Below are 13306 nucleotides of genomic sequence, written 5' to 3'. Positions count from 1 at the left end.
CTTCTGCGAGGAGCCTCATTTTCTCAACTGACAGCTGCAGAGAAACGTTCTTGGCTGTTTTTCTATTTATCTCGTTAATACTTCCTCTCTTCTGTCAACGTGTTTCCCTGCTTCCCCTCCTCCTCCGTCAGAGTTGGAGAAATGACTCACCCATGGACCCCAACTGCATCTTTCCAGCTTGTTAACTGGATAAAATAAACATCTGTGTTTTGCAGGTTCTCTTTTCAGGTCGACCAGGATTCAGGCTGCAGCTTCGGGGGGATTCAGTGGCGCAGACGATCCACGGTGCTTCGCCGCAGACGGAGGGTTTCATTACCGCTGCTGAACACTTCCCTGCAGAGGTGAGGCCAAATGGCCTCTTTAATTCTCACCTCAGCAGTTTCTGCTCCTAATCCGCTCTTCCCCCGATCAGGAGGAACAGCCTGGCGCCACACAATAATGCATTCAGCCTCCGAATTACTGCAATTTCAGAAAATATCTCCAACAGGACATCCTAGGTTCAGAGTCTCACTGCTGGAAAAACATGTAAGCATCAATAATACCTTCACTCTCAGACCAGAGGCCACCAGGGGTGTTCAGAGTGCGGCGCGAGGGCCATTTGTGGTCCTGGACTGATTTTGCGCGGTCCAAGTGCAATTCAGGAAAATCACAAATCTGACCCGATAGAAGTGGAAGTTATGGAGCTTCATAGGGAATATGGGTGATATTCTAATTTTCTTTTGCGATACCTCATAATAAATTTAGCATTTCCTTGCAAAATTCACTTCAAATTAATGCAGAATTATAATGTTTTAAGACCAAGTTTCACCAACTCAAATTTAATAATTTTTAAGACCCTTTTAATGCAGTTATTTATTAAATTTAAGACCTGTGTCACAACAGAAATGTAAAAAGGAATATTGCAAAATACACGGGTTTTCTGCAGGTTTTACTAACTTAGATTTAAAACTTTTAAAACCTTCACTTTCTGGAGATGCTTAGAAATAATCTATTTTGGCACACAAGTATTTTTTATTCAAAGATTTTGGCTCATGTAACAAAAAGTTTGGACACAACTAGATGAAGTTGTTAAGCTGAACTCATTTTAACAATATTTTGTTTTTCTAGCACCTCACTGGTTTAGATCAGTTGGACCTTCATTTCATTCCTGTTCTGTTTTAATACATCTCATCATTTGTGTTTCTGTTTACAACAGGAGTTAGAATCTCAAAATTTGGTTTGGTTCTGATTATTGGGGCCACGGTTTGATTTAAAACATCTAAAATGTTCGACTGGAAATGGGTGGAAAAAAGCAAAACCTTCAAGTTTTCTGCAGAGCGAGCCAATATGACTGATTAGAATGTAAATATAAGGACTCTTGGATTGCATCAAGGATTTTTAACAGCATTCTGCCACTACACTGTATAGTGAGGCATTTTTATTATTTACCACCACATATAAAAAGTCCAGCAACTCCAAATATTCTCATGGAACTTTCTAAGTTTCCTGAGTCCTCTGGGCTTCACAGGCTGCAGAAAAAGTTGCATCACTTCTTTTCTTTCTCCTTAGAAGGTCTGATTCATCGGCCCCCCGAATCCCCATCTTCAAATATCAGATTCTCTGAGAATATTCACTTTTCTGCACAGTAAATAATACATGCATGAAGAAAAATTGAAAATCTAGACTCAGGTTTGTTTGCCAAAAAACTTCTTAATTCCCGAGGTTTTGCTCTAAAAATGAACTAAATTGGTGTTAGATGTATTTTAGGACATTGAACCTCTGATAATGACAGTTTGTCAGCATCAAAAAGAAGAAAAAAGAGCCAAAATAGGAATATGAATTTGATTAGAATTGATCAGCCGTCTAAATAAAAGCCAATGCCTCAGTCGTAAGAGCAATTACCTGCTCACAGGTTCACCTTAACGAGGCAATTATTGGTAATAAATCAGATATATATTCAGCAACAGTAAACACACTGCACGAAAGAAACTAACTGAAGATGCTAACCTATTCTCAATAGAACATCAAAAACCTGTGATAAATTATTCATGACTGCGATTGTGTGTTCTGAAGCGAGATCGATCATATTCCTGCGCGTCGTCCAGGAGCGATTAGGAGCAGATGAGTGAGCCACGCCTCTCGCAAAACGCATCTGAAAAAAGTCTGCAGCTGAAAAAACAGCTTCTTCTGTTTCACAGCAGAGAGGAGAGGCGGGTCAGCACCGAACAGCAAGCTGGAGCTAAAAATACGCCTCTTTCTAAGGATTTTACTGAGTTTTGATGAAAACTGGAGCAGAGGGAGTTTATTGTTTCCACATCTGTCCGTCTCACTTCACAGTATTTACACTTTTAGTCTAACTTTGGACCCGATTGAAGGATTAAATGATTAAATGAACATTCCTAAACATTGATAGTTTCTTTACTTTAAATGTTTAAAACCAGTAACATGACAAAAGTAAAGAAAGTCACAATAAATAAACTTCATGGGTTGGTGACAGAAGTGACCCAATGGCTAGCCAGAGTGAGGTTCAGCCAACTAAATTTGCACTTTCCCATGATGGACATAATAAAGCTACCTTTATTAGCTTCTAGCTTTATTAGCAGCTACCTTTATTAGCTTCTAGCTTTATTAGCAGCTACCTTTATTAGCAGCTACCTTTATTAGCTTCTAGCTTTATTAGTAGCTTGTTACCGGTTGCTGCAACTTCCTCCAGTCACAGAATGTGACCAATCTTTGGTACCTTTGAGGATTTGGGGTTTTATTTTTTACTTTTATGACAGATTTTTTTTTAAAATAAACATTTTCATATAAGCCAACAAGAGAGATAGTTTTTTCAGATCAATCAAGTTTATTTGTGTAGCACATTTCAGCAACAAGGCAGTTCAAAATGCTTCACATCATAAAAACATCAGTCGCTCATGAAACCAAAAACAAACATTACATTGTGTCAAATATCATCAAGTAATTACACATTAACATGTTTGTCAATATTCCAGTTGTTATGGAAATGCCGACTCAGTGTTTCGGCTATTTTTCAGTTTTCTGGAAGTTTGTTCCAGATTAGAGGAGCATAAGTTTCTCTAGATCTTGCTGAGACATGAGTCCTCTGATCCTGGAAATGTTCTCCAGGTGAGAGAAGGCCGGGTTTGTAACTGTCCTTATGCAGCTCTGAAGGTTCAGGTCAGAGGTCAACCTGATCTCTAGTTTCTATCTGTAATAACTCAAGCTGTGCGTTGACTCTAGATCTATATCTCTACAGCTATAACTCTAGATTTATAACTCTAGAGCTATAACTCCAGATCGTTCCTCTTTAGGTCCAAAGATAAAAACTTCAACTTCTGTTCAGAAAGTTTTGGCGCCTCCACACATTGATCTGTTTATGGGTGACTTTGTAATGCAGAGCTGTGTATCACCTGTGTTGTTATGGTAACTAATCCTGTGTTTCTTATAATCTGAGCTATCAGGAGCATATAGATGCTAAACTGGAGCAGTCCTGGTGTTGAGCCTTGCGGTACTCCATATCTGTCCGCTCCGATGAGAAGTCCTGCTGGAAAAAGAAATGCCGGCATAAACTGGATGGAAATTTTCCCAAAACTCATTAGTAAACATTGATTCCACTTCGTGTTCATCCAAATTCCTCCATTTCCATTGGAAATACCAGATTAATCTTCCAGCAGCGGGAGCCATAGTTAAATACAAATACACTCAAAAAACACAAAACCAAATAAAGTATGATTGGTCCAGTTTCTGGTGGAAATCTCTTAGAACACCTGAAATAAGAAAACATAACTTACCAGTAACTTTTCAGGAAGATATGAAAGTTTAAGTAAATAACTCCTAATATTGATGAAAAAGTGCCAGATTATTTAACGTAAAACATTTTCCCCTTGTTACAAGTGAACTAATCTGAACAATCATCGATATTAAGAAATTATTTACTTAAAAGAAGCTCCTATATGTTGCTGAAAAGTTATTTGTAAGTTGTTTTCTCATCTCATGTTCTCTATGATGTTTGTAGTAGGAACTAGATGGAAATACTTAGTAAGATTTTGTGTTTTTGCAGTGTGGAGCCTTACGATCAGCTAAAATCTAAAACTTAGAGTCACAAACATTACATAACATTTTGATCTACAGGAGATTTGTTGCAAAGCAGCTTTTCAACCTAATGAAAATATATAACCAGTGAATTAAACAGTTATGCCATTAAAACACTGAAAAACTGCTAAAGCCTGCAGTCATTTCTGATCTGTATTTATAACTGTAAGTTAGTTTTGTCCTATTTAAAGCACAACAAGATATTTGCAGTAGAAACTTTGTAAGGTTTTGTGTTTTTGCAGTGCACTCACCTCGGTTAGATTAATGGGAAAGTCAAAGTGATTTTTTTCTCATCCTCCTGTTCTCTGAGTTTCATTCATCCGTCCATCTCATCCTTTCTCTTTTCCCAAATTCCAATCCTCTCATCATTTCCATCTTCCCACTCCTCTTCCTCCTCTCTCAAATCCCTCTTGTCTTCTCCTTCAAAGATCTGCTGCTCGCTCGCGCTCCTCTTCACGGATCCCTCGCTCTTTCCTTTCATCTCTCCTGTTAGTCTCTCCTCCTTCTCCTCTTCCTCCAGCAGAACAGAATCAGTGCAGCAGCAGCAGAGTCACTGCGCTCTGCAGCAACCAAAGTGGGGTCCTCTTCTTCTTCTTCTTCTTTTTAAATCACATTTTCAGTCATTTCTGATCCACTTTATTCCAGTTGTGTTGATTTTCCTCAGCAGCTGCAGCAGCATGACGGTTCCTGTCCTTGCGGCTCCAGCGTGCGGACGCATGCTCTGCTTCTTTTTGCTTCTCGTTGGGAATAACTGGGCCACCGTTTCTGTCAGCTTCCATGGCTGTGATAGTTTTTAAAGTGTTTGATGATGCTCGACCTGAAGATTGGCATCAAGCAGCCGCATTTCGACCGTCACCGATGAGGTCGAACATCTAAAACCTGGTTTTTATTTCATTTTCTGTCAGAATCTTGAATTTTTTTCTCCATCAAATGAACTGGAGGCTGAAGGATGGACTTCGCAGACGACTCAAACTCGTCCGTCAACCAGACGTCGTCCTCCTCCCTGGCGAAGTCGCCTCCGTTTCCTCCTCACTCGCAGGCGGCGTCGGTGTGCATCGTGCTGGTGGTGGCGGTCATCATCCTGGGGACGGTGGTGGGGAACGTTCTGGTGGTGGTGGCCGTGTTCACCAGCCGAGCCCTGCGGGCCCCGCAGAACCTCTTCCTGGTGTCGCTGGCGTCGGCGGACATCTTGGTGGCCACGCTGGTCATCCCCTTCTCGCTGGCCAATGAGGTGACGCGTTTACTAACACTTTAAATTGAAAATATAACAATAAAACTAAGAATGTGTTTTATTGGATGGTTTCCATTTTTTTACATTTAAAAATGTGAACATTTGGGTTTCAGAGCGTGTTTCCTTCCAGGATATGGAGTTCAGTTTGTAAATGTACAGCAAACTTTCAGTAGAAGAAAGTAAAATATAACTTTGCTTGTGAGAATGTGTAATCGAACTCTACAAACTTCGGTCTGGGTTCGGCTGAATGAACTCTGGTTCGGTTTGGATTCATATGTGAACACCAAGCAGACCAGAGACCGCTTCAAAAGAAGGAAGTGAACTACAGCGCAGGGCATTCTGGGTAAATACAACCAAAGCTAACATCCTGGCCTAGTGCTAGTGGGAGAAATGGTTTGTGGACTTTAGCCAAAGGCAAAAGAGAAATCCTAAAATCCGATGCCACTCTACTTTTGTCTGCATTTCGTGAAGAACTAAGTTGCGTTCAGTGTCTTCAGAGGTTTTAGTGTTGTTTCCTTCAGTGGTTCTTGGTGCAGCGCCCCCACAGGCCAGGAGGGGAACAGGTTGCTCTGAGAGTTTGGCTGGTTTGACTCAGAGCCAAAGAGAAACACAGCAGCTGGAGGTGGAGCAGATGTTTCAGTTCTGATCCCAAATCGAACAGAGTCTGCTCGGGTAGATTTCTGAACAAACCTGCATGCAATTCTTTTCCTTTTCTTTTTGACCTGATAATTCAGAAACAGAAATTTCTGCTGCTTTCAAAACATGAAATCTGCACAACAGAAGCAGTAACAGGTTCAGATGCTGTTTGGAGAACTCTGCTCGTTTAGGATTTCCCTTTGGGGGAAGAAACACGCTCCCTGCCAGAAACAGCCGGGTGCCCAGAGGGAACGTCTTGATTTGAATGCAATTTGGCGAGCTTCATGCAGATCAGCGACGGGTATGTGAAGGTTTTCACTCCGGAAGGAGCTGCAGTGCTCAGACCGACCACCAGCAGGCAGTAGCGGTTCCATCACAAGATAAAGGTCCGAGTTATCAGGCTGGAGATCAGACCTACAGGATCGATTATTGAGGCATTATATATATAAGCATGGCTGCAATTTTCACAACGAAGCATCAAGAAAAAAGGGGTGAAAAAAGAGGAAAGGGAATTTATTGTCCATGATGTTTCTGATAATGATTATATATATGTGATGCCTTTTGTAAAGTTGAAAGAAAGAAAAGGAGGTTAATTTTTAAAGTCATATTTCCACCATGTTATTCATTCATTTATAAATGTCACAGTTTCAGAATAAATATTTTATCAGCAAACTAAATGTTTGGCTTCCAAACTAAATATTACGCTCTTTATTAGATAAATATTTTGTTTGTAAACTTTATATTTAGTTAGCTCTGGGCTAGCTAAATATTTACTATTCAGATTGGAGCTAAATATTTTATTTCCTAAATAAATGTTTACTCTAAGTATTTAGTTAGCTCAGAGTTAAATGCTTAGCTCCCTAAGAAAATATTTAGTTTGGAGTTATACGTATTTGCTCGTTAAATAAATATTTACTCTTAATAATTAGCTAGCCCTGAGCTAACTAACTATTTAGCTTAGAACTAAACATTTTGCTCACAAACTCAATATTTAGCCATTGGCTAGCTGAATATTTTGTTTGTAAACTCAACTCTGCTATGTTTTGCTGTTCTATTTCGTACAAATTTATTCTGTTTAGCTGGACAGAGATACAATTTGCTTGAAGAATTGATTCCAAATGGAAAATATAAACGACTGAAAACGGAGAATCACAAAAATCCCACAACAATTGAACATAAAAACAGCGGTAATAAAACATAACCGAATAAGTTAAGTAGAAGCAGGAGGTATCCTTTGCCTCTCCTGGAATCAGGTGGAGGATGTTTTCAAGATGCATGAGTTTCTGCTGCTGGAGGAGCTCCGGGGGAATATGGATTGGGTTGTGCATCGATGAGGGAGGGGGCAAAAGAAGCACATTTTGATGAATAAAACATGATGACATATATATGAAGCTTAAGAGTCTCCCTGGAGTTTTGGAGAGATAAAAAAATACATGGAAATACCTCTATGAAGACAGAAATAACCTGTTCTGTCCTGTTTCCTAACCTTCCTCTGAATACTCACCAGTATTTGTTGAGGCACAAAATTTTAGACAGATAAGTCCATATTTAATGATATATCATAAAAACACTAAAACTTGAATTTCATGGCCCTGTTTTTTACCTGTTGCCTGCAGGTTTTCTCCAGCAACTCTGACTTCCTCCCAAAGCTCAAAAGCAAACGTGTTAGTTCATTTGCAATCATGGGTCCAACTCATGATCGCCTCATTAGCCGTATTGGACTGGCAACATGATGACCTTTGACCTCTTTGAGACTCTCTGTAACCCTAATCATGACTGTTATCACAGGACAAAGAAGCTTCTGTGCTACCAGCTAAAATAAATAACTGTTTTAAGCTAGAAAAGTCTATTTATAATTCATTCATATAAATAAAATTATAAATAATAATATAAATCATTAATATAAATTATAAAGGAAATATTTAGTTGGCAGAGATGGGCACCACTAACTAAAAAGTTAGTTGAGCTAATACTAAAGTATTAATTAAAACTGTTAGCTCTGCTAATGCTAAATGCAACATTGTATTTAGTGAAAGCTAAATATGCTAAACACCATATTGCTAACTTCTACCAAGTTGAGCTAAATATTTAGTTAGCAAGTGAAAGCTAACTTTTACCAAGTAGCCAACAGGACATCACAAGATTTTAAACTGTTTACTAGAGTTATACAAAAATATTCTGGAAGGACAAATATCGTTCATCAAAAAAATTAAAATGACTTTTTTATTATCTTCAGTTATATATTCCTGTATGTTTCTAGATTTAAATAAAGTATTCTGGGAGAAAAAGGAGAATCTGAGGAGAGGAAATGGAACTGCGGCGTAAAAGTAGCACCCTTTCAAAATAAGAATATAAATATAAACGTCTTAATTAATGAAGAATTCTTAACAGTTGATCAACAAAACTTCAACACAGATGAAAGTTTACAAAACAGCAAAGTAAATTAGCACTTTGGAGTTTATTTTGAAGCATTATTTTAGGGACGCTAAGTTCGCTGAACGTTTTCAAAGTTAGCTAAAGCTATAAAACGCTAAGCTGTTAGTGCATTAGTGGAAATGTGTCCAGTTACATTACACCAACCTGAGTTGGAGAATCTGAGTAAATTCTGGTCAGTTTTTTCACCTACTGGACTCAAACATGTTGAATATATTCATATTTTTAGCATATTTGAATCTGTTTGTGAGGCTTTCTCTCTCTGTGTGGAGCTGGTGGTGCTTATCCCCCACTCCATCCCATCAGTGTCAGCCGGCTGCTTTTCACCAGCCAGTAATAATTGCGATCAATCGGAGGCTGACCCTTATTCCCTTATTCCCACATGCCTCGGTTGTGTTTCCGCGTCTCTGCAGGGAGCAGCTAACAGCTTTATTGTTGAGGTTTTTTCATGAAACAGTTGGCTTTGTTGTCTGGATTATTCTTGGTTTTTTTGGTCTTCATTGTTAATCAACTTATAATTAAGTGTTTTCCAGTTGATGGACTGATGGAATTATAATGAGGCGACTCATTGTTTAAAGAGCGAGAGAGAGGAAATGGAAGAAAAAAACACAGAGTGAAAAGATATTTCAACCAAAAATAACAATATGTGTGATGTTTGAGTCCAAACTGAGTAAAAAATAGAAAAAATTTTTTTGAATGAAATATTTCAACAAAACACCCAGGAAAAGGATTTAGAATAGCATTTAGTTTCAGCTTACATCTTGGTTTCACTGCAGTAATGCCTGGATCACTTTGTAGCTAAATTATTTATGAAATGATTAATATAATCATCTTTAGTTTGTCCAGATTGATTTCACATAATGAGTGGGTTGTGCAGCAGATGGATCAGAGGAGCAGTTTGCTCCTGTAAATCAATCACATGATATTTTGCCTCTTATTCTAATTTAACTGAAAACATTAATGTCAGGTTCTGGGAACTGATCATCACCTTTATCACAGTTTTCACCGACCAAATGTTCCGGTTTAACTGACGTTTTGAACGAGTGAATATTTTCTGTTGCTGTCCCTCTTCCTCTGCCTCGACTGGCGCTCCTGCTGACTAACAGAAACCTGATTTAATTCAGAATTAAATCCATAACAGACACATGCTGGCAGCATCAATACCCCCATATTTTCATTAATATAGGTAGAACTTCAAGCAAATGTAGTGTGTCTTGGTAGGATACTTTGAGAATATGGATGTTGTTGTAGTTTCCTGTTGGACCGGTGTGACTCCACACGTGTTCGGTAAAAACAGAATCGGTTCTGTGCGGACACAGTGTAAATGCTTTGGTTGATAATGGGTGTGGATTTACTGTGGCTCCAGAACAGAGCAGAGTGGGACCAGATGGAGTAAATTAGGAATAAGAAGTTAGTGGAGCTTTTGCAGTAGCCTGGTAAAACCAGCCCCTTGTTCTACGTTTTGTTTCCTGCTGACCCTTCGCAACTTCTCCATTAAATCACTCCAGGCGCCATGAGGGACGTCTGAAATGAGGGAGGAGTACTGAACAGACGGACTGAAACTATTTCCGTTTATTCATGGCCTCTACTTGTTTGAGTCAAACTAATGTGTCTGTAACTCTCCTGGTTGGGCTCATAGTCGGCGGGATTCACAAAGTTGGAAACAGCTAGCTTAGAAACCGACCCGAACCTCCTCCCTCCTGACGTGTTGATCAATTACCGATTTTGGCTGATTTATTATCACCGTCATAAACAGCGTTTCCCTTTAAACCGGAGCAGCTTTAAAAACGTACAAAGGACGAGAAGCCAACCAGTTTTTTCCATACATGCTAGGCTACATGACGGTGCGGCACTGTCTCCATGGTTACTAAGAGAGGCGTCCCTTCTCCTTATGTAATATTTACGATCATCTTTCCAGTTATACTTATGTATAAAGTATATGTTAATATTCTTACCTTATAAAAAGTGTAAATCCATGATCACACCGAGGGCTGCTAGTCATGATTGACGGCTGCTGTCCATCGCCGCCGGATATTTCCTCATTAAGTCATAAAATAAAGTGACAAGTTTGGTTTTCATCCTATAACCATGTTTAATGTGAAATCAACTAAAGAGAAGCGATATTAGGTTACAGATGTCTGTTTTTGACTAGCTTACAAGGAGTCTAGGTTGTTTTGACGTCCGTCGTGGCGGAGTGGGCGGAGCTCTGGGGAGTGTTTTCTCATCAAGGGTCAATCGAGGGTCTGGTTTTCGAGGGTCAGCATATCGCTGAGAAACGATACACTTGCTGGAGGAATGGACTTATTTTACCCAATCGCTAATGTTACCCAAGATACAATGCTTTCCAGAATTAGCATTCAGGAAAGTGAACAGGAAAGTGCCAAGCCAAACACAGTCTTTAACATTCCTCTGGCTCCAGCTTTAGTTGCTTGTAAAAGTGGCCAATGTCATGCCCAAACTACAGCCAGACTAAAATTCTAAAACACTGCAGAAAATGTACATCATTGTTCACAACTTCTCCTTATGGTCACTGATTGGCTCAGTAAGTGGGAGAAATCCCAGATAGAGCACTGAATAGAGATTAACATCAAGCGGCATTGCATTGGAAGGCAATGGCCAGGCTAGCAAGGCAGAGGAATATTACAAAGTCAAGATGTCAAGATCTACCAAAGATGATCCTGAAACTGAAGTGTGAGCACAGTTCTACAACCCGATCACTGCAACTTTTCTCAAACTTTCATTAAAAATCCACACAAGTTCCACTCTGACTGCATCTTGTCCTTTTTTAGGTCATGGGGTACTGGTACTTTGGCTCCACCTGGTGCTCCTTCTACCTGGCTCTGGACGTCCTCTTCTGCACCTCCTCCATCGTCCACCTTTGTGCCATCAGCCTCGACCGCTACTGGTCCGTCACCAAAGCCGTCAGCTACAACCGCAAGCGGACCCCCAAGCGGATCAAAGTGATGATCAGCATCGTGTGGCTCATATCCATCGTGATCTCCTCGCCGCCACTCCTCATGTCGCAGAAAGACAGCGATTTAGAGGGAGGAGACAGGAGCGAGGTGAGCCGGCAGGAGTGCCTCATCAACAACCAGACGTGGTACATCCTCTCCTCCTGCATGGTGTCCTTCTTCGCCCCCGGCGTCATCATGATCCTCGTCTACTGTAAGATCTATCGTGTGGCCAAGCAGAGGGCCTCCACCGTGTTTGTGGCAAAGAACGTGATGGAGAGGCAGCCATCGCAGTCCGAGACCTGCTTCGTGGGCGGTGGCGGTACCTGCCAACGGAAGGGCAAGGCCCAGTATGAACTGGAGAGTCCCCAACCCGGACACCGACGCAGCTCTTCCAACGTTGACAGCAACAGCAGCAACCACAGAAGAGGAGAGCTGGATGATATCGACTTGGAGGAGAGGAATCCGGACCCAGAAGTAAAGGAGTCCTTTTCCTCATCCCTGAGGTTCCCCCGGAGAGTCGGTGGAAGAGTGAAAACAGATGATGTAGACGGTACGACAAACAGACTCAAACTGCCCCCTCCGCCACCGTCCTGCGCCTCCATCTCCTGGGCCTCGTCCGATCAGTGCTCCCAGAACTTCCTGCTGCCGTCGCCGCTGCCCGTCCGCAGCAGGCAGATGTCGCTGTCCAAGAACAAGGTGGCACAAATGAGGGAGAAGCGGTTCACCTTTGTCCTGGCGGTGGTGATGGGCGTCTTCGTGCTGTGCTGGTTCCCGTTCTTCTTCACCTACAGTCTGCACGCAATCTGCCGAGAGAACTGCACCATCCCGGAAACACTCTTCGACCTGTTCTTCTGGATCGGATACTGCAACAGCTGCCTGAACCCCATCATCTACACCATCTTCAACCGGGACTTCCGCAGGGCCTTCAAGAAGATCCTGTTCCATGCCCATAAAAGGACATGAGCGTCTGAGCGCGTGCACAGCTTTGGTTCCTGTTCTGCACTGTGCTGTCAAAGCGACATTAAAGGGCTTGTCACACGGCTGGCTGCTGCTTCTTATTCCAGGGTTCCTTAAAAGTTTGGGAAAGTTTGGGATTTCAGAGTTTTTAGGCCTGAATCAGTCAAAAGTTTAATCCCAATGTTCTTCATCCATCCATCCATCCATCCATCCATCCATCCATCCATCCATCCATCCATCCATCCATCCATCCATCCATCCATCCATCCATCCATCCCATCTAACCATCCGTCCGTCCATCTATAGTAACTCCATCATTCATGTACCTATTAATCTAATCTAATCTAATCTAATCTAATCTAATCTAATCTAATCTAATCTAATCTAATCTAATCTAATCTAATCCGCCATGGGAAGGTAACAGAGTCAAATGTGTTTCAGCTTTTGTTTTCTTGCTGCAGCATCATTCCTGTGTTTCTCAGTGAAGCTGAATAGTAATCAGACGGAATCGGCTGCAGGGCGTAAACTCCGTCCCTGCAGATTATCTGGCTTTCTGCAGCCCGATCTGTAATCCATATATTGACTCAATGCAGGGAGGAACCACAGGGAGATCAGACAAATGGCTCCGTGAATAAAATCACCAACCCTTTCTTAAAGTTAGTACACATGAGCAGCAGCAGCTCCAACTTTCATCCAGAGGAGCTGCCACAATGAAAGTTTCTGGTTTTCCACGCTGAAACAATGTTATGTTGACACCACCAGCTGGAGGGCAAAAACATTAAAAATTCATGCGCAGCGAACAGACGGGCTCAGCTGCTGCAAAAATGGAAAGCTACAGCGAGAAAAGACAAAAAACCAAAGAGGGTCTGGGTGAATACAATGAAGCAGGAGATAATTATCTTCTGAAGGATGAAACAAGTGGAACTGCATGACTCAAAGCTTGCATCACTGGAGAGAAACGGCGAGGTGAGCGAACCGCGGATTGGTTCATCGGTTCAGGCACAAACACATCAGGTAGTTC

The 13306-nt window shown here is 41.2% G+C and overlaps 1 protein-coding gene across 1 annotated transcript; it reads left to right on the top strand.

The window, feature by feature from the left end:
- Window positions 1–4354: 4354 nt before the first annotated feature.
- Window positions 4355–12372, top strand: LOC106949366 (alpha-2Db adrenergic receptor-like). The gene is made up of 2 exons (XM_015035555.1): window positions 4355–5305; window positions 11164–12372. Exons 1-2 carry the CDS (start codon window positions 5024–5026, stop codon window positions 12289–12291), a joined length of 1410 nt encoding a protein of 469 aa, XP_014891041.1. The 5' UTR covers window positions 4355–5023; the 3' UTR covers window positions 12292–12372.
- The last annotated feature ends 934 nt before the right edge of the window (window positions 12373–13306 follow it).

This window comes from Poecilia latipinna, unplaced genomic scaffold, assembly GCF_001443285.1.
Source record: "Poecilia latipinna isolate Pla-1442-1.1 unplaced genomic scaffold, P_latipinna-1.0 Scaffold338, whole genome shotgun sequence".
Taxonomy (NCBI): Eukaryota; Metazoa; Chordata; class Actinopteri; order Cyprinodontiformes; family Poeciliidae; genus Poecilia; species Poecilia latipinna.
The sequence above is the reverse complement of the archived record's forward strand: the minus strand, read 5'-3'. Positions and strand labels throughout refer to the sequence as shown.

Coding starts and splice junctions, on each gene's coding strand:
- LOC106949366 (XM_015035555.1), top strand. CDS start 5,024: ATGGACTTCGCAGACGACTCAAACTCGTCCGTCAACCAGACGTCGTCC. Junction 5,306..11,163: donor CCTTCTCGCTGGCCAATGAG/GTGACGCGTTTA, acceptor GTCCTTTTTTAG/GTCATGGGGTACTGGTACTT.